Genomic DNA, 19,512 nt, shown 5'->3' with positions numbered 1-19,512 from the left:
TGCCCGGAACCATCCAGCCGCCGCCTACAGCCAGGCAGCGTCCTCGGCAGAGCGCTCTGCCGCCACCCCCGCCCCTCCCCGACCCGGGCTTCACGCCTCGTGCATCAACCCCCCCCCCGGAGCCGCCTGCTCGCCCAGCAGGGCTCGGAGCGCCGCCGCCTCCTGCCGACGGCAGCACCGGCCACAGCCCCGCTCGCTAGCCCCGCGGCACGCACAGCCGCCGCGCGCTGTGCAGGGCCGTGGGGGGAGGCAGCCCCGACCCGGCTCGCGCCAGCGCAGGTTGCTCCCGGGGAGCGGAGCGGAGTGGAGCGCGCGCGGCTCCCGCCCGGCGGCGGGCTGAGGCTCGCGGGGATCGGAGCTCGCGGGGCCATGCGGGCCACCCGCGGCGGCAGCGGCCGGGGAGGCGCGCAGGCGCAATCTGCCCGCAGCCTGCGGTTCGCGAGTCCGGCGTGCGGCTCCGCCACAGACTGGGCTCCCCCCGCCGCCCGAGCGCTACTACCATGAACTGCTCCATCCTCGCCGGAGCGACTCACCGGCACTGGGCGCGAGACACCACCCCGCCTCTCCCCAGCCGCCGCCGCCGCCGCGCCCCTGCCGCTCCAGAGCCCGGCTCTGCAGGCGCAGGATGCCGGGCGGCAAGAGAGGGCTGGTGGCACCGCAGAACACCTTCCTGGAGAACATCGTCCGGCGCTCCAGCGGTAAGAACTCTCACCCCCTGCCCTGCCCTGCCCTGCCCTGCCCTGCCCGGGCCACCTAGGGACACGGCAGCCCCGGCCACCCCTCCTGGCTGGCAGGGCCAGTCGGGTGCCTGGCACACGGGAGAGGCGCTGGCTCGGAGATCAGGACCAAAGTTAGTTGCTGCTGGGCTAGATTATCATCGCAACTTTGTGGCGTGCTGGGTGTCTTTAGAGGCGGATGCAGCCTTCTAGCCATGTGCATGCTTTTAATCTCCTTCCAGATATGCTTGCTCGTCCGCTTGGCACAATATGGGGCTGGGGGAGTACAACATAATACACCTGTCCCCACCCCCAAAAAAAATCCCGCTGTGCGATAACACCGAAGCCCCCCAGCTGATTTGTATCTTTGACACTATTCAGCAGGCGAGGATCAGACAGAAATAAAGCCCTGATTTGTTTAGCAGCTTTTTTCCTGTGGTCTGTTAATTTAAGGATTTTGGTTAATTCCACCTGATGCCTGAAGTTCTTTGAGAGGTTTCATCATCCCTCACTGGTAGCTTTAGCTATTTAGCTAAAAAAAAAAAAAGTGTCCCACACTGAGTGCCATAATAGAAATAGACACAGCTGACAAAGTAGAGAAGATAATTTTATTGTAAAATTGTCCAACTTTCTCATCCTAGCCACCATCACTTTCTGTTTTTTATTTAATTAGTTCGAAAAAGTGTGTGTGTGCGTGTGTGTATTTCCACTAAAATAGCAAAACATGCGGCTAATTTCCCATACAAATAATTTTTATGAAGAACATAATTAATCTGTAGTTGTAGATATCTGACCTGTCAAGCATTTGCTGTTCTTCCTTGGTACCTTTTTTGTTTCTTATAGTTTTTTTTTAGTCCATGACAACTTCTTTTTTATTATTATTATTTAAAAACTTTTGAGTTTTTGTGAACAGGTATAAGTATAAGAATACTGAGAATAAGTAATCAAAAACATACTTTGAAACAATATATTCAATATCTACTTAATTCATTCTATGTCTTTAAAAAAAATGGTTCTACCTAATAGGCTGACTTCTTAGCTTTCTGCTTCATTTTGTGGTCTAAAGACCCTAGAATTTTGTAACACCTTAAAACTAATTCCAGTTGCAAAGGTGCTATTAGGATTTACAGTGACTTGGGTGGTGGTACTCCTATGGCTATGCAAACATGCCAAGTATTGTCTGCAGCTCCACACCCGCAGACTCCTCCGTTAGATGGATAATTACGGGACTGCTGGCTTTTCAAAATTCCATGGCCGTAAAATTATTCACTGCCTCTGGAATCTATTTTACTCTTGCAGCACATTAGGAAACATGATTAAGAATATCACACACAGTTACATTAAAGTAATGAAATGGTTACAGATCATCCCACCAACAAAACATAAGTGACACTTTGGACTAAACCCTGACCTCCTGCTTAGTCTTTATAGAGGCAAATTCCCATGGAAGTGAGTAGGAGCTTGGATGAATAAAGATGGAAAAAGGACCTTAGAATTTGGCCTATTGATACCAAACAGGTTTCTCTTCAGACTACAAAAGCTTAAATCAGCAACATGTCTAACACTGACTATTTATGCACTGCCATGTCTGCCTTAATCTGGTAACATGAATCAAAAAGATGGGCAGAGCATAGGAAAGTGATTTAAAAAGTTGTAGAATGTATCATTGACAAATACACAAATGGTATTTGAAATCCAGTTGAGCGGTAGTCCCTTCCATGCTTTGGGTTGCGCTGTGCTAAGTTTATTTCATGCTTCTCCCGGAAGTGGTATGGTTTGTTGGCTTTGTCGTTGATGTCAGATGAAGAATTTGGAGGCTGATTCCACTCCCATTGAAGTGATTTGGAATTTTGCCATTGCCTTCAATGGGAGCAGGAGAGGGACCTAGAAATTGTTGGTCAAAAAATGTTCTGCTTGGTTTTAAAATGTCAGCTGCGTAATAAACCAGCAAATGTTTTTATCTTTTCTTTCCTCTTGTATTGCCAATATCAAATGCTGTGCTTGGCAGCTGATTCTGTGTCAAGTTCTGCAGCGCTAAGATCACGGAAAGCTGGGGTCTCTTGTAATGCTGTACTCACCAGAATTTTAAATGAGAAATGAAATAATAGGGTTTTACGCAGTACCTTACCTCTAAGGAGCTCAAAGCATTGGATAAATTATAATTACACTTCACAACAGCATCGAGGAAGTACAGATGAGCATTAGCATACAATTTTAAAGATGAGTAAACTGAGGCCTGGGCAGTTCAATTGTTGTGCCCCAGGTTACATGGCAAAGCAGTGACAGGGCTGGCAACAGAACCCTTAATCTCTTGCTCTAACTAAACTACATGGCCATCCTAATAAAAGTTTAGTAAGGCTTAAAGTACCAAAAAGTAGAAAAGCTCAATAGGTTTATTTTTTTTAATTGTACTTTTAAAAGTACATTGTTTTCCATCCAGTTTAAATTTGACCAGAAATGGGAACATGGGGTTTGTCATATGGGATCAATCTCTAATCTGCCTCCTGTAATCAGCCGCTGATATCTGATGCTGGAGGAAGGCAACAACTCCCCTAATGCACCAAACCAATTGTACATTGATAGATGGGTTGGGAATTTCTTCCTAGCTCATGCAGGTAATCAGTTTTATACCCTGAAGCATGAGATTAGATTATCCTCATTTTACTTAATGACTAATGTTGTCATGGTCATAACATTATTCATGCTTTTTGGAAATAAGCAGCACTATTGGATTCCATGACATCTTTCATTAGCAATGAGTTTTATATTGCATGGGCCAAAATGAATGGCTCTTCAGTGGACCAAATCCTACTCCCCATAGTCTTGTCTGTAGTCAGTGTAAGGCAAGCAGGAATTTACACCCTGTGAAGTAATATTGCTTTGTGTTTATTATATTTGTACTCACAGATTTCAAGTTGCTCTTCACTGTCATGCAACAGGGTAAACAAAAAGGGCTTCTCATTTTTTATTCTTCAGCATTTTGTATACCTCAATCTAGCCCCCTCAAGCTTCTTTCCAGGTTAAATAATGCTATTTTTGCTTATGATTTCTAATCACATTTTAAGTCCCAATCAGGCTTCTTTATGGCCATAAATCTTGATTAAACAACTGAACATTTATATAGTGAATTACAGTGATTTTTATGAAGTTGAAATTCATTGCTGACTCTGCCTTTGATGACAGTGGGAGTTGTGTGCACAGATTGAGTGTGGTAGCTAGACCTTGGTGTTAAAAACAGTCATATGTTTGATTTTAACATGAACTGGAAACTTTCTGTTTAGGAAACTCAGTGAACCTTTCCCTTCCCTCAGGTTTGGTTACAAAATACTGTAGATTAAATTCAAGAGACATCTCATAATGGGTCCATCATGAAAAGAGTCAAAATGCATATAAAAAGAGATGTATTGGCCACTGTATTTCTGTGATCTATATGCTGGAGTGGACTTCCTGGAACCCTTAGTTAAAATTATACCTCCCTGTTGAAAAGTATGGGAAGATTTGGGGTGACCTCCTTTTTTCTGGTAGCATTGTTACCTCCCTGCTCTTAGTTTTTCTAAATTAGCTTTGCCAGGGATGAGTTTTCATCCTGGAGCCTGTAGAGTTCTTTTGAGGAGCAAATTATTATTGCCTTTTGGACAGCACCAAGTTACTGCATCAGGTAGTTTGAAAAGGATTTCCCATGGGATCGGGGCGTGCACAGTAATAATGTGGCTGCTTTTCGAAGGGCACTTTCTGTGACTCCCTTGACCGGTGGAGCTGCGTCTCCCCATCCCCCCGCCACAGCCCCTGCAGTCAGTGGAGTTTGCTCTCCCCTCCCTGGCCCCGGAGGAGTTCTGTGCCTCCGCCGACTGTGGGGGCCCATGCCCCTGCTTGCCCCTCCTCATGCATGCTCCTGCAGGGGATGGTAACCCTTGACCTCTTTACAAATTGTTCACCCACCCACAGCTGATAATGCCCAAGCTCATCACTCTGCTATACTATCAACATACCCAGTACATTTTTCAGGAACAAAACAAAAGCCCAGGAAAGGCCTGATTCATAGCCCACTGAAGTCAATGGGAGTATTTCAACTGACCACCTTGTGCCTTGGGTCGGGCCCAGAGTATACCTGTGCCTTTTTTATTTTTGTTTTGTGTTTGCCATGTTGTGTTGCCTTCCCCCTTGGCTATGGTTATAAGAAATTTGAAGTTAATGAACAAATAAATGTATAGATTTCCCAGTCTTTTATGCTTTCCCATTGTAAACTCACGTACCCCGGTACATGAGGTTTAACGCAGGCAAAGGGAGAATTTTTTTTTACGAGAACATTGCATGAGAACACATCACTGATGTTTCCTTTTACCTTTATTAGAATTTGAGATTTTGAAAAGGACATTTCTTACTTGAGGGCAAAACCCTCCTCTCAGATCATCCCAGTAGTGCACACCTTTGATTTTTTGCTTTCCCTATATGTGCAGAGCTTCCACTGACATCAGCATGAGAGATGGGACCTGCATCCAGACATCCCCAGGCTTTGAAACAAGAGCTGAAGTTTGCAGCTCGGGCCCATCTCTATAACACACACAGGGAAAGCCAAATGTTGAAGTTGACACTGAGTTGAGCTGTGTAAACATGAGAGGAGAAATTTGTCCTCACTGTCCATCTTCTCCGCTTGCATAATCCAGCAGTGAAGTCCTAAACCTGTGTTTAAGACATAATCTGATTGCATGGAAATGTACAGGTTTGTAACTAGTTTACCCTTGGGACTTCCTACAAGGTGCAATAGAAAGCAAAACTTGCAGAGGAGCAAGCCCTAATTTAAAGACCAAGAGCTATCATTATCGTTATTAGTTATTACTTCTATTGTATTAATGCTTAGAGACCCAATCAGGAACATGGTCCCATCGTGCTATGCACTATACACTAAGACTTGGGGTGTAAACCTGGCTCCACTGAAGGAAGTGGGAATTTTGCCATTGATTTAAATGGGGCCAGGATTTCACTTTGGGCTCTGCCCTGAAGAACTTACAATGTAATGCCACAACTCTGCAATCAGATCTGTAGGGGTGGACCCTTGTTCCCAGCTGGGGCTCCGTTATGTCAGTGGGGTTCCATATAGGCAAAAGGAACTGCTCCATGCAGAACCAGTTGCAGGGTCTGGGGCTAAGACGACAAGTGATGCACAGAGGGAGGGGAAAGGGAAACAATCAAATATGTAAACTTTTTGTATACATACATTTAACATTTTAAAAATTAATATAAGTAAATAAAATAAGTGCCAACTTCCCTCTTCTGCCCCTCAAACTAGCCATCAGGAATTGCATGATTCCTTGTGTCTGGTAAGGAGGAAGAAGGCAATAATTAAATGGATTTTTGTTTGACCCCGATACAACTGAAGATTCTGTCCATTGTGAAAATTCTTTAAAACAATTTAGTAGAAATACTAGGGCTAAGCACCTTTCACTGGTACCTAAATCCTTAAGCACAAGAGGCTATAAACCAGTGGCCAAATTAATCTGTGATTTAACTCGTTCGGCTACATTGTAGTCAGGTCGAGGATAAACTCGGTCTAATAAGTTTATAATAATTAGTGGATCATTTAGCTTTTGAAATGCATAGCCTTACTTTTGAAATATCCATATGATTGCAACTGGAATTTGATTAAATTCTTGGGTTACATATATAAGTCTACCTGAGGATGGATTCTGAATCGGCTCTTATATAATAATTGCAGTAACTTGTTGAGGAGTGCTTTCTATCCCAGGCACTCTCTTCTTGCCCAGAAGATTTTACTTTGTAGGGCATCATCCTGAAGCCCTAAATGTCTGTGACTCCTGTTGAAATCTGGGGGAGCTTTGTACATACAGCAACTACACATTCTTAATGTTTATAATGTTTTGTTAAGTTAAAATTTGATCATGAACAATCCATACCAGTTTAATAATTTACAAATGTGAACAATAGCATTTTTTTGGTTAAGGGAGGTTTCTTTCACTGATATTTGATAGGCTGGATTACAATGCAGATATCTTTTATGTCTATAAATACTTTTTCTTTCCAAGTTAATGACACCTGGATGCTACACTAGAAGAGGGATTGTTACCTCTCTTCAGGGAGAACAGTATTCAGTACATGTCACAAGAGGGCGCTCTAAGTGTTATTGCATCTACAGATCAGTGTTTAAATCTAAAAGAAAACAGTAAAATGGAATTATTGCTTTTTAGAGTAAACATTTAGTTTGTTGTTCTTACTGGAAGAGCTATATAACCAATGACAAATGTAAGAAAGTTAATTGAATGAGAAATACATGTAGTTTGCCTACTTTATCACTGTATTTGGTGATTAGCCAGTATTTAGTGACTGAAACATAGGATATTTTTAAATAACTGAATAAAACATTATTTTCTGTTTCGATGGAAGTATTTAAGGAGGTAATGCTGTGGAATAGTAATTCTTTCAAGATAAATTATATTTCAAGAAACTTGTTTTGACAAAGAAGAATAATGTCTGGTTTTTACATACTCAGGAGTTTGTGTGAATGATTGACCGTATTTTGAAAGCTAAATGCTATGTAAACGGGTATTAGAGCCCAATCCTGCAGTCCTGGCTCAGAGTGGGAGGGAATCTCAATGGAATCAAGGGGAGTTTTGCATGAGTCAGAGTGGTGTGATCAGGCTCAGAGTTGAGCTTTCCTATGTGGATCTGAGAACAGTACATATTTGAAATTACAGGCTGGGTCCTATTGACTTGTGAGCAGTCCTAATGACTTCATTAGGAGTTTGGATTGAGTCAGGACTGCAGAATTGGGCCCTAATGCCCGGTGTGCATAGCATTTAGCTTTCAGAACATTGTCAGTCAATCTCACAAATTGCAGAGCATGTGAAAATCAGATATCATTGCTCTCTGTCAAAACATGTTGCTTGAAATACAGTGAGTTCAGTGGGACTACTCACAGGAGTAGTTACACGTATCTGTGTTTGCAGGGTTAGGTCCTTGGTAAAACTAGAATTAGGGGCCAAGATTCTCCAAATGCAGAGTCTAAATTGGGGATCCTAAATCCATATTTAGGATCTTGCCTGATTTTTAACAGCTCCCGTTGCTTTTTAATGGGAGGTGTTGAGTGCTCAGCACTGTTGAAGAGTAGGTAGGTACCAAAAAAAGCGCAGATCCTGCGAATATTTAAGTATGTGTTTAACTTTGTGCACATTTGTAGTCTCATTGACTTTAATGGGACACTTGCCTGAAATTATGCATATCATAGCAAAATCAGCCCTAACTATGAATCTAAGATCCTAAATTTAGGCTCCTATTTTTGAAAATCTTGGCCCTGGGGTTCAATATTTTGTAGCACTGTAAATAGCAGAGGAGATTTTTTTTTTAGGGTTTTACTTTCTCGTTAATTAATATGTATAAACATACCTTAGTGGTATAAGATGGTATAAAAGCTTTCCGTTTTACATTTCTTACATGACTTCCAAATACATTCACTTTCAGCTTCTGTATATTCTGTAATACTTTCAGATAAGTAGCAATAGTAGCAAACTAGTATTTACTTTTGAGGTAGACATTTTCACACAGAATGAACCGAATCCTGCTTGCTTTGCTCCCATGAGCATTCCCTTTGAATTTAACGGGGCTACCCAGGTAAGCAAGGCAGGCTGGATTTGGTCCAATTGCAATATGCATAATTTTAATAGAGAACTGACTCATTGGATATTTTATGGGTAGTTTGTTGGTATCTGTGACATTTAAAAAGGTAACTGGGAAAGGTTTCAACTAATTTAACTCTGTGGTAAATAATTAGAAGGCAAGCAGTATAAAACCTGTGACCGTGATGCAATAAAATAGTTTTTCAGGCTATGTCTAAACTGATGGATCGATTTATCCAGATCGATTGAGCGGGTCTCCACTTCTGCTCAATTGACCAGGAAATTGATGCTATTAATCCACCTCCGCCAGGTGGAGTAACACTTCGTCGACGGGAGCGCGTTTCCCGTCAGCGCAGTGAACTGAAGACACCATAGTAAGTAGCATTTAGGAAGCTGATGGGAAATACGCAAGCTACTCTGCGTAGCTTGCGTATCTCCTGTCGACTGCCACCGAATTTGGCAGCAAGTGTAGACATAGTTTCACACAAGCAATGGGGACATCCTATTGTCTTTATTGATGTAAATGTCTATTGAGGTAAATGGGGAATTTTGCCTCAACAAAAACTGAAAGATCACACCATGCATAAGACTAGGCTTGTTGTGTAGCAACCAGTTTAACTTTTGAATTTTTAGACAATAAATTAAATGCAGATTATAATGGTTTTTCCTTTTGTGTTTGCCTTGTAAATTGCTGACAACTGCCATGCTCATAGCATACAAATTACATCATGATAAAACAGTTAAACATATTTGTGCATCCAGTTTTACAATTTTTTTATGAGCAGTTGTTTGGGACAGAGATCATGGCTTGTAGAGCACAATGGCGAACTAATTGTGAGTTGCTACTCGGTTTGCTATTGTAATATGAAGGTTAACAACAATAATAGTACAAATATCTGAAGCAGGAAATTGTTCTGTGATGAATTCGTCAAGCAGATCTCAGAAGTGAGCTTTGGATGAATTTGAAAAGACTGACATTCTACATATTTAAAGGGCATGAAAAAAATCACTTTGTTAGAACATACAGAATGGCCTTTGCAGTACAGGTTAAGAATGTCATAAGGAGGTTTGTGGTATCACTGTAATGGCTGATCTGTAGCACCATGTCGGCTCCTGATTGTGCAAACTTCCACATGGATAGACTGCTATACCTGCACAGAGCCCCCTTGACTAGTGGGGCTCTGCCCATGCAGATCAGCTTGCAGGATCATGATTTTCTCTTGTATTCTCTATGGTTATGTGCCATGCCATCAGTGCCTGGTTGGATCTGTTGACTAAATTCAATACAATATCATTATTTGTTTGTGTCCAGGCTTGATTAGATTGGCTTAAAAGCAAATAAAATATAAGGGGGAGAGGAGGATTTTAAAATATTTTTTGTACGGAGTCCAACAAGTTTTCCAAGAGGAGGTAGGGCAGATTGCAGGATGATGCTTATCTCAGTTTAGTTATCGGGATAGTTGATTGACAGTCATGTAAGTGGTTTGGGACTCTCATAAGAGAGTTAAGAAGCAAGCCAAAGTTGAAATGGAATTCCAGGCATTTTCATGCAACCTGTCAGTACCTGGCTGCACTCTGTCTGGGCTGGAAGTGCAGTACTTTTGTAAAATTGATTGGGTTATAAATCTACTTAGATGGGAAGATGTTTTCTTTTTTCTATTTTTTATTTCTGATTGTGTTACTGAGTCTTTGATTTTGTATATCTTCTCTTTCCAACATAGTTGTTTGGTTCCTTAAAAGGTTAGTTGCATATTCTCCCGGGAAGAGATATAAATATGAAATGGTGATTTTTTTTACAAATTGTACTCAAGTATTTCTAAAACAAGACGATCAGAGACGATGTTCTTCACATGGTTAAACACATCTCCTACAGTGATTTAGCTGTTCTTGTTTCCCATCGTTACGTAATGTTCATTTTTACACCGCTTTGGGCGTTTTGTTGTTTAAAAAAAAATTACTTGAACATTTGCTCATTTTTTAAAACCGGGATTCCCAGGTTCAGCACAAAGCTGAAGACTAGTTCTTGTGAGATTGTGTAGATAATATTAAAGGCTCACTGCTGTACAACATAGCTTCCTATTACTTTTTTATATGAAGGAGCTTATATGCAAAATAGCATGAGAACCGTAAAATACATTTGATTTTTACAGGAGTAGTGCTAGCAAAAGGTGGAATATTTGCTAAATGTGTTCATTCAGTAGTACAGTTGCTTGCTAGCTGTATTAAAGTTTGTAAATATGAGAATAATAGCTCATTAAAAGGTCTGCTGACCCTTCTGAGATGCTAGGAACTCTTTCTGAGGCATGTCTGATGCCTGAGACCTGCATTCCTGTTCTCTTATAGACCTCAGTGTTTTAGAAGTATCTGTTAAAGGAATATATACATCCTACAGAACTGTGCTTTGGGCATTCTGCAGCACATCAGCAAGATGGGGGTGGGAAAAATGCTTGATGGACCCAGTGCCATTAAACAAGCTTAGAAATAATAAAAATGGACTTTTATTTCAAAGGAGATGGAAAATGGAAGTGCATTTTCAGCACATCTATTAAATCCAGGCAAGAGTGAATACACTAATAGACATTTCACCTTACTAATTGTGGAATTTTTAAAGTTAGCTGCATCTGTTCTTTTCAAAGAACGATATATTGCCAGTTTGCTAATTAGGAATGTAGGAGCAGAGAATTTCCCATGTTGGATCAGAGTCCATCACATCTAATATCCACTGTTCAGCAGGGGCCAATATTGAATGGTCCAGATGTAAGTGCTCCCCACTTTTTCACCTTCTCAGTAATGTACCCGGCAAGTTGTGCATTACTGAACATGGAAGGAAAATATATTCCTTTCTGGATCACACAGCATCGAGTTTACATGAGTTTAAATTACCCATATCTTATCATGTATTTCTTTACCTGTACCCTACTAGCCAGAACTTCAGATATCATTTATAGCTCATAAAATAATCCAGTTCTTTTAAAATTAGCATGTGCTGGATAGCTTACCTCTCCTGTGGCAATGAATTCCACAAAAGGGCTACGAAATGAGGTCCCGATCCTGCTGTTTTTGCTCATGTGAGTAATCTCATGCTGTGCAAAGAATTGTTTTAGGAGTACTGTATGTACAGGAAAGTTAACTTCTGCTTTTAAATATTTTTATAACCTGCATAAAATATTAGTAATGCAAAAACCGAGGTATTTTTTTGTTTTCTCTTTCCTTTATCATAGGGCTCTTGTCATTCTAAATATATATGTGTATATTAGTTCATAGCATTTGCTAATTGTATTTATTTATCTAATGAACTAAAACCAACACAAAGAAACCTAAGGAACAATAAAATGAAAATTCCCCAAACTCTACAAAACTAAAAAAATATAAATTAATTTAAGAACACAGTTGGAGCTGATACAGAGGCACTGGTAGAAAGAGGAAAATTGCCTGAGGAGGTAGCCAGAATACTGCCCTCACTCTGGTTATCAAAGTAGTCCGAAGTTTTATTACTCCCCAAATGTTAGCAGAGGTGAAAAATGCCTTCTTTCATTCCCAGTGTCCTGGGAAACTGCACCTGTTCTTCTTGGACAAGGTTCTAGCCACAGTGCTCAATGGCCCTTGGCTTTATAGAGCAGGCTGCCAGAGGATATTAGAATAAACCCAGGCTTGACAGTATTTTGAACATGAAGCACAACACTAGTTTTGACCAGATCTGTCCTGCAAGTACTGAACATGAAAAAGAAGCAAAGCAAACCCCGCCAATATGTGTAACCGGCACGATATTAAAGGAGATGGAGAGCAGAATCCATTATGGTCAGTTCTGTGTAAATCTTAATCTTGGAAATAACGGTGAGGGATGGCCTAGGAATTCTGTAGGTAGGTAGGTTGTATAATTTTGGAACTAGGCCAACTAGATAACTTTAGTCTTGGATTAGCCATTAGGACCAAACCTTGCTCATAGTCACTGTAGAAACTCAAATGTTTGTCCACAGTTAGTTCTCAAACAATGTGATCCAAAGTCATCACATCTCAAACCTGGCAAAACCCACACAAACTACTATGCTGTATCCTCTGTTAAGTTATGTCTGTGGTTACCAAGAGGTTAGATTCCAAAAGAAATAAAAAGGGGTGCAAGAATTTGAAATGTGGCAGAATATGCTAGCAGTTAAAACAGAGGGATAAGAGCAAGGATCCATGTGTGCAATCTCTGCCAGAGTATTGGGATGAGACCTTATGCAAATCACTTAAATCTGTGTCTTGGTTTCCCCACCAGTGCTAAATTCATTAATATAACTCCCTGCATAAAGTGCAGGTATATTATGTTTCTGTTTCCAGAGTGCTGCATCTTTTGCTATTAGAAGATATGTTGCTGCCCATTTCTTGCTCTTTGCAGGAAGACTCATTTAATCTGCAGGTGCTTGAAGAGGGTCAGATTCTTGTATTCCGAACTGTTGAAAGTTGTTTACATATACCCCTATGATATTTTTAGGGTTTGTGTCCAAGCAAAAAATTATAGGGGTCAGGTTAGTTGATGATTGATGGTGTCTCCAGCACTGACAAGAGGTAGCTAACCCTGCTTCATATAGAGGCATTGGTGTCTAGCAAAAATCTGTTAAGGGTTTAGTTCTGGAAAAATCGTAGTGGTAATGAAAAAATTGTCAAACACAGTTTTGATGGAGAAAGTAACTCGATGAGCAATCAAATGGGGGAAAAGACAGATTGGTGTTATATGGATGCATTAATGTGGTTATGATATAAGAAGACTCGCGCAATCAGAATTTTTCAGATTGCATTTATAAACTTTTAAACACTAATCCCCTGGGTCATACATGGGCTCTTTTCTTTGTTAAAGTTTTAAAGAGAAGAAGCTAAATACACAAAGCAAGAGTCTTGTACGTTTGTTTTTATTTGGCTTGATGCTTGTTACAATGATTGTTGTAGGAAACTTAGCCTCTTGCCAAATTTTTTCATTTTTGTTTGATTTTGTGTTTTTCACGAAAAATCAATAAAAAAACAAAAACCAACAAAAAACAGCAACCCAAAGTCAATGCTGTTTTCCTATCTCCCATAGGTTTGGTCATGCTTCTTTAATGAGCGCTTTTCAAGCACTATGCAATCCTCAGCTGTAAGGCGCTGTAAAAGTACAAAAATATAATACTGGGCATACCATATGTCTGCTCTTGGCTGTGACATGCCCCTTATGCTCTGTACATTGTGTTCTGAACCAGTTACGTAACAGGAATATAGGATCAGGATGATATCTGTCACAAATGATGAGACTACATATCTAGATAATCTGTTTATTGGTTTATGAACTTCGGGTCCTCCAGGGAGTGTCACAAATCCACATGATATCCCTGAATGATTTTATGTTTGCATATCTGCTTCAGCTGAAAGATGTATATAATAGAAAAGTTAGCCAGTCAGTTCCCTTCTGGTGAATGGAGGATTCTCCCGTTTTCATATAAGGAGTTTTTACTTGCAAGTGTCTAGAACTTCTTAGGAAAGATAGTTACATAAAATGAGTATTTTTTTGGCCAAAAGCAGACCTGTTTTTGGTTCAAAACTCACGTGGTACTTGTAGTTTCACACAATCTCTCCCATGTAGTATTTTCCTCACGTTCCTGTTCAGAACTGGAAATGGCAGGGGGTGTTACTAATGGATACAGTTCTGTTAATACTGCAGTAGGGCTGCCAAAATAAAACAGCAGTGCAGAGAAGAACTCTGGTTATGCCTCAGAAGCTCGAACATCTCTTTTACACTCCTCGCAGTCCCGGGTGGTTGTTGCTGGGTTTTTTTTTTTGTCTTTCCTATGAAGTCCTTTAATCCCTTTTTACAGCCCCAGCAATTAGTGATGCACACACTCGTTATACCAACCTAAATGTCCTGGGCTCAAAAGCTGAACTCACACCCAGACATTACTGGACTAGTGTTACGCTTAGACAGTGTGAGAGAGAGAGAGCGAGCACGGGGGAGAGGGGAGGAGATATCCAAATAGAAAGTAGGGGGAAAAGATACCTGGAGTATAGGTACAGTGTGTGAAATTTTGGCTGTGTTGAAGTCAATGGCAAAGCTTCCATAGTCATCCCATATTATGTATTTATTTATTTGTATTGTGGTATGCATAAAAGCTCCAGTCAGGGACCTGGACCACTTGCTTCCCTTTAGGTAGAAAAACAAGTTTAAAAAATATTGAATCCCTCTTGGGAGGGGGGAAAAAAAAGAAAGCTTTTCTGAATGAACTAAAAAGGTTGAATTTCACAAAAGCCAAAGCTCTATCCTCACATCATTCTGTCTTTTTTGGATTTTTACAAGGAAAAATATTTATCTTCAGATTCTTTTTTCTAAATTCAAGTTTGGAAAGTATATGAGATGTATACAGAAACTAAAAAATGTTCCAATATACTTCCAATGTTCAGTAGAATATTATTTGGTTTATATACTGTACATTCAATTCTATAAACTATAAGAAAGAGTGCCGTGTAGAACCCATAGAAACACAAATGATCACTCTTTAATATGGAAGTAAGGTAAATATATCAAACAAATAAAAGCAATGGGCATAATTATTCTTTAGCTATTATAATGCCAGGTGCTAAAAATTCCCCTTTTGAACATTTTTGGACAATACCTGTGCTGAGAGGAAGATACCTGTATCATCATTGAGTTTTTGTATATTAAAGACTTTTAATGGCTACATTTGAATAGCTTTTTATCTCCAGTTCAGTAGTGAAAGTTACTGAATAGCTGTATAGCCACAGTAAAACACATTTACACAATGCTCAAAGATGACCATGAATCACAACTGGAGAATCTCTGTTTTAGACTCTAGGGAGAACATTGTTACCCGAACAATATTAGAAATGTTTGTGTTGCTGTTGAGCATGTAACACAATGGCAATACATCTGAAGAAAATGGATACTTCCTACTTCAGGAATACCTTGCTAAAAGGAACTGTGGAGGAGCCATTCCAAACTATTTTAGGAATAGCTCCTAATGTGTTTGTGCCAATCCATGGGAGAGATCAGCACTGACTAAAAGAACAGTTGATTGAAGCAATATTTAAACATGGGGTCACCCACCTAAAAATACTCACTGCAAATATTTGCATATTTACAGGAATTGATATAGGCTGATAGAATTAACCAAAGCCAGCACCTCCTTTTATGTCATAAAATAGACTCTTCCAGTCTATATCTATAATGTTGTTTTGCCTTGAACTTTTTACTTTCCTTGCTTCCCATCACTAGATTAGAGTTCCATTCAGTTTATCCATTATCTGCCATTATCAATGTGCATAGCTGTGGAAATATCTCTCTGCCTATTGGTTGCCATCCTCCACCCCAGAGGTGACTGCCTCTGTGAAGTACTTTGGGAACTGTGAAAAGCACACTATTTTATTTGTCTTATTATGCAACATGCCTATCATCAATGCTAGGCACACAGACAATTTATAATGTAGTTCAAGGTTGGCATCAAGACACAACATCCTGATCAGATGTTGATAATAGATGATTCTTAGAATTTACTGTGTGAATTGTTTAAGAGCTGGTGCTTGTTTTAGTACTTTGAGATGAAAAAAGCTGCAAACCATACTAGAAGCAAATCCTGTCCAATCAAATGTAACTTTTCATTTTATGATGTCACGTCCTGTTTTTCAGAGCTTTTAATTTGTTCAGTTATCTGTTAAACTCATCTCTGACTGATATTATCAATCTGAATAACTGTCTGCAATTGGTTTATTTATAATTATTTAATCGTACTTGGTGATTAACTACAAATCTTCCTCACTCTTTTTCTTTTTAGAATCGAGTTTTTTACTGGGAAATGCCCAGATTGTGGACTGGCCCGTAGTTTATAGTAATGACGGTTTTTGTAAACTCTCTGGATATCATCGAGCTGACGTCATGCAGAAAAGTAGCACTTGCAGGTACGTAGCTTCTGTATATTTTACGAACTATTGATATGTATCGAGTGAAAATTAGTACCCTGGTAAAACGTTTAGATGATCTTGAAAGCTTAATTTAAAAATGAACTGTTAAAAGTTTGTAAAGTTACAAATAAAATAAACTGTTTAAGGCGTCAGTGCAGTCTGTAGAATTTATAACGGTTGGATCCTACACAGTGCTGAGCACCTTGCCTCTGATCCAGCAAAGCACTTAACTATGTGGTTAACTGTAAGTGCATGGGTAGCTCCATTGACGTCAATAGATAGTTCCACTGACTTCAGTAGAACTATGTTAGTGCTTAAAGTTAAGTACATGCTTAAGAGCTTTTGCTGGATCAGGGCCAGACTGCTCAGCATCTTGCAGGATTGAGCCCTAATTAAAAAGAGAATATTTCTAATGATAATATAGATTTGTTTTTAGTTTATAACGTTTACCAGTGAATATATATTTTTGCCAACCATGTTTTGAAAACAAGCTAGTTCTTCCTTTAATTAGCTGCCAGGTCCTGAGTTCAGGCATTTGTGTTTTGCCTTGTAACATCTGCTGCTGGCATAAACATTCCGAGCAGTGCAGGAATGAAGAAGAACCTTCATTGGAAAAGTGTTTAAAAGAAATTTGATAAGGGATGAAGCAGAAATATGGGCATCTACAAAAAAAGGAAAATTGTAGAGACTCTGGGTTAGATTCTCCTCTCACTTGGGATTGCTCCTGATTTACACCAGTATCAGTGAGGTCAGAATCGGGTCCTGTAAAGAATTTGAAAGAGAGGTGCCACTATGATAGGATATTTAAAAATTGGGTTTCAGTCTGTACAAGTGGAAGATTTTTACTAGCTTCTCTCTAATTGACTCACAAGAAGCTTACACCCATAAGCACACTAAGGTGCAAACTGCATCCTCTGTCACCATCAGGGCAATTGCCACCCCTTGTCTGGTGCTCTGCCAGGAGAGGGCAAATTTAATTTATGGCCAGGCATCAATGTTAGCCTCCTCACCTGAGTGTCTGGGAGATGCTCCAGGAGAGGGCTGAATCCCTGGGAGATGCTCTCTGTGGTCTGAGGTAGCCAACTCCAAGCCCCATAAAGAATGGGGGTGGGGGTGGTTTGTGCACCCACAATCCTGACAGACCGGCCGCTGCCAGGGGCTCACATCTAGACTGAGGCATCTCAGTGAGCGAATCTTGCTCCATATGTGTGGCATGTTACCTGCCATTCCATTTAAGTACGAGGCAACCAGCGCATTGCTAATGGGAATGGATAAAACGTGGCCTGGTCTGCTTTTCTCTATTGAGGAGTGGGAGAAACCTTTGGAATCCAAGATTCCTGCAAGCATTCTGGCTTCCCAAGAGCGGCAATGGCATAGGAACAAGCTTGTGTTGTTACCATGCAATATAAATACAGGCAATAGTAACCAAATTAACAAACTGAGAGAGACAACCTCATCGCAGCCATCCCAGATGTGCTGATACAACTGCCCCGTTGCACTCCCATGATCACATCTACTTTTCTTTGTACTGAAATGTATCCATATCAGCTACTCACTGCCAGCCAAGCCTCTTTAGCCTGGCTCTGAATTAAAACCATTACAAACACAGACCAGAAATATAGGAAAATTGTAGTTAAACACTTTGAAATGTGTGGACCTAGATGTTCTCTATTAAAAACCCCTCAAGTATAGTTCAGGCAGTGAAGGTGCTGAAAGGTTTCTTTCCTAGCAGTGTTTTTGTGCATGCTTAGGTGCTGTGGTATAACATGTGGAGCAATCTCCCACCTTCTCTCTCGAAGGATGTAAAAGTTTATATGGGGTTAAATTCACCCCTGTGGAAAGGGCCAGCACAAGGCCTGTGCACCACTTAAGTTCCTCTTAAGCCCTATTTCGATGATGAAAATGGTCCATGGACATTGGGTATGTCTGCACTGGAGCTGGAAGGTATAATTTTCAGCTAGAGTAGACATACCTGCACTGGAGTGTTTTCTCTTCACTTCCAACTGCCCGTCCGCTTTAGAGTCTGTATATTTAGAATCGACTTTTTCACTCGAAGAACTGGGTTGGACTCTTTTCTACGCCTTATCCTTAGCTGGTTGAGTTACAGTGAGCAGTGTGATGATTTCCACGTGTTCCAGGGTCTCGGACTGCTGCCTCAGCAGAAATCCCAGTCTTTGCTCGTACATGAAGTAAGAGACAGGGATCAAAAAGTCCTTCAACAGGTTTACCATACAGTACCTGCGCTTTCAGACAGGAACAGTTTTGAAGCTTCTCTCTAATAAAAAGTTGTGCTGCTGTATGGAACAGAGAACAGTTTTTGGGTGGACTGTGCCTTTTTGGGTTTACTAACTTGAACATGTGGTGTTGAGGGTGAGAAATACAGTGTATGGTATTGAGGATTGTGAAAGTGATAGTGTCGTTTTGATCAGTGTGGTACATAAGATTTTATTTTCTAAATTGTGTTCTCAGTCTACATTTGATAAGACTGATTGTCACATCATGTGTGTCCAAAGTAGAATTATTTGATCCACAACATTGCATTAGATGGATTAAAGCAAAGCAGATTTCTGATGCTATGGGATCAGATTTTGATTTAAAAAAAAAAATCAGATTATGCTGTGTTGCATTTCAGCACAAAAATGTAGAGATACACAGAGTGATACATAATGTAAAATTTTTCAGGCTCTCGGCCATGATTCTTGTGGTCCAGTTTAGCTGTGCTTGGTGCAGGTCCTGAGCGCAGTGAAGGACAAAGTTAGCCACAGCAGTGGAAGAAAACTATCAGTTTGGGGATAGCCCAACTTGTCCCCCACCACCCCCAGTGTAAGTTAGAGCAGTCCTGAGGCTGCTCTAATTATGCCCAGTTGCTGGAAGCCCCCAAGGGCTGTTCCAGCAGCTGGGAATAGCCAAAGTATAAAGATGCATCAGTAATCTTGCCCCCCACACCATGGGCCTTGACGCTAGCCCTCCCCCACTTGGGGATGCCCCCATGCAATGGCAGTTCACACCTGGCTTTATGGCACGTTTATAGCAGCTGAGTGGCACAAAGCAGCCAGAGTAGACTTGAGAATGGGGCTATCAAATCTTTGACACAGGGATCTAAATACATGTCTTTGCATGGCCCATGTAACGCCAGAAATGGTGTGCTGAATTGGGCACTGTGACAGGGTGCTGAGAGAGACCAGGCTGATTCAGCCCCCTGCCACTGAAGCCCTAAGGAGGGAGCAACCAGCCAGAGAAGGGAGAAG

General features: G+C 40.7%; 1 protein-coding gene across 1 annotated transcript in view; it reads left to right on the top strand.

Annotated features, from left to right (window-relative positions):
- The first annotated feature begins 248 nt into the window (after positions 1–248).
- The window catches only part of KCNH5 (potassium voltage-gated channel subfamily H member 5), a 234,939-nt gene continuing 215,675 nt past the window's right edge, over positions 249–19,512 (top strand). The window contains exons 1-2 of the mRNA XM_067554914.1: positions 249–698; positions 16,138–16,261. Of these exons, the coding sequence (XP_067411015.1) occupies positions 626–698; positions 16,138–16,261 (197 nt within the window). The 5' untranslated portion in view covers positions 249–625. The remainder of the gene's footprint in view (positions 699–16,137; positions 16,262–19,512) is intronic.

This window comes from Emydura macquarii, unplaced genomic scaffold (assembly GCF_026122565.2).
Source record: "Emydura macquarii macquarii isolate MOO-44397 ecotype Brisbane River unplaced genomic scaffold, CSIRO-AGI_Emac_v2 contig_1551, whole genome shotgun sequence".
NCBI classification, from domain to species: Eukaryota; Metazoa; Chordata; order Testudines; family Chelidae; genus Emydura; species Emydura macquarii.
The sequence above is the reverse complement of the archived record's forward strand: the minus strand, read 5'-3'. Positions and strand labels throughout refer to the sequence as shown.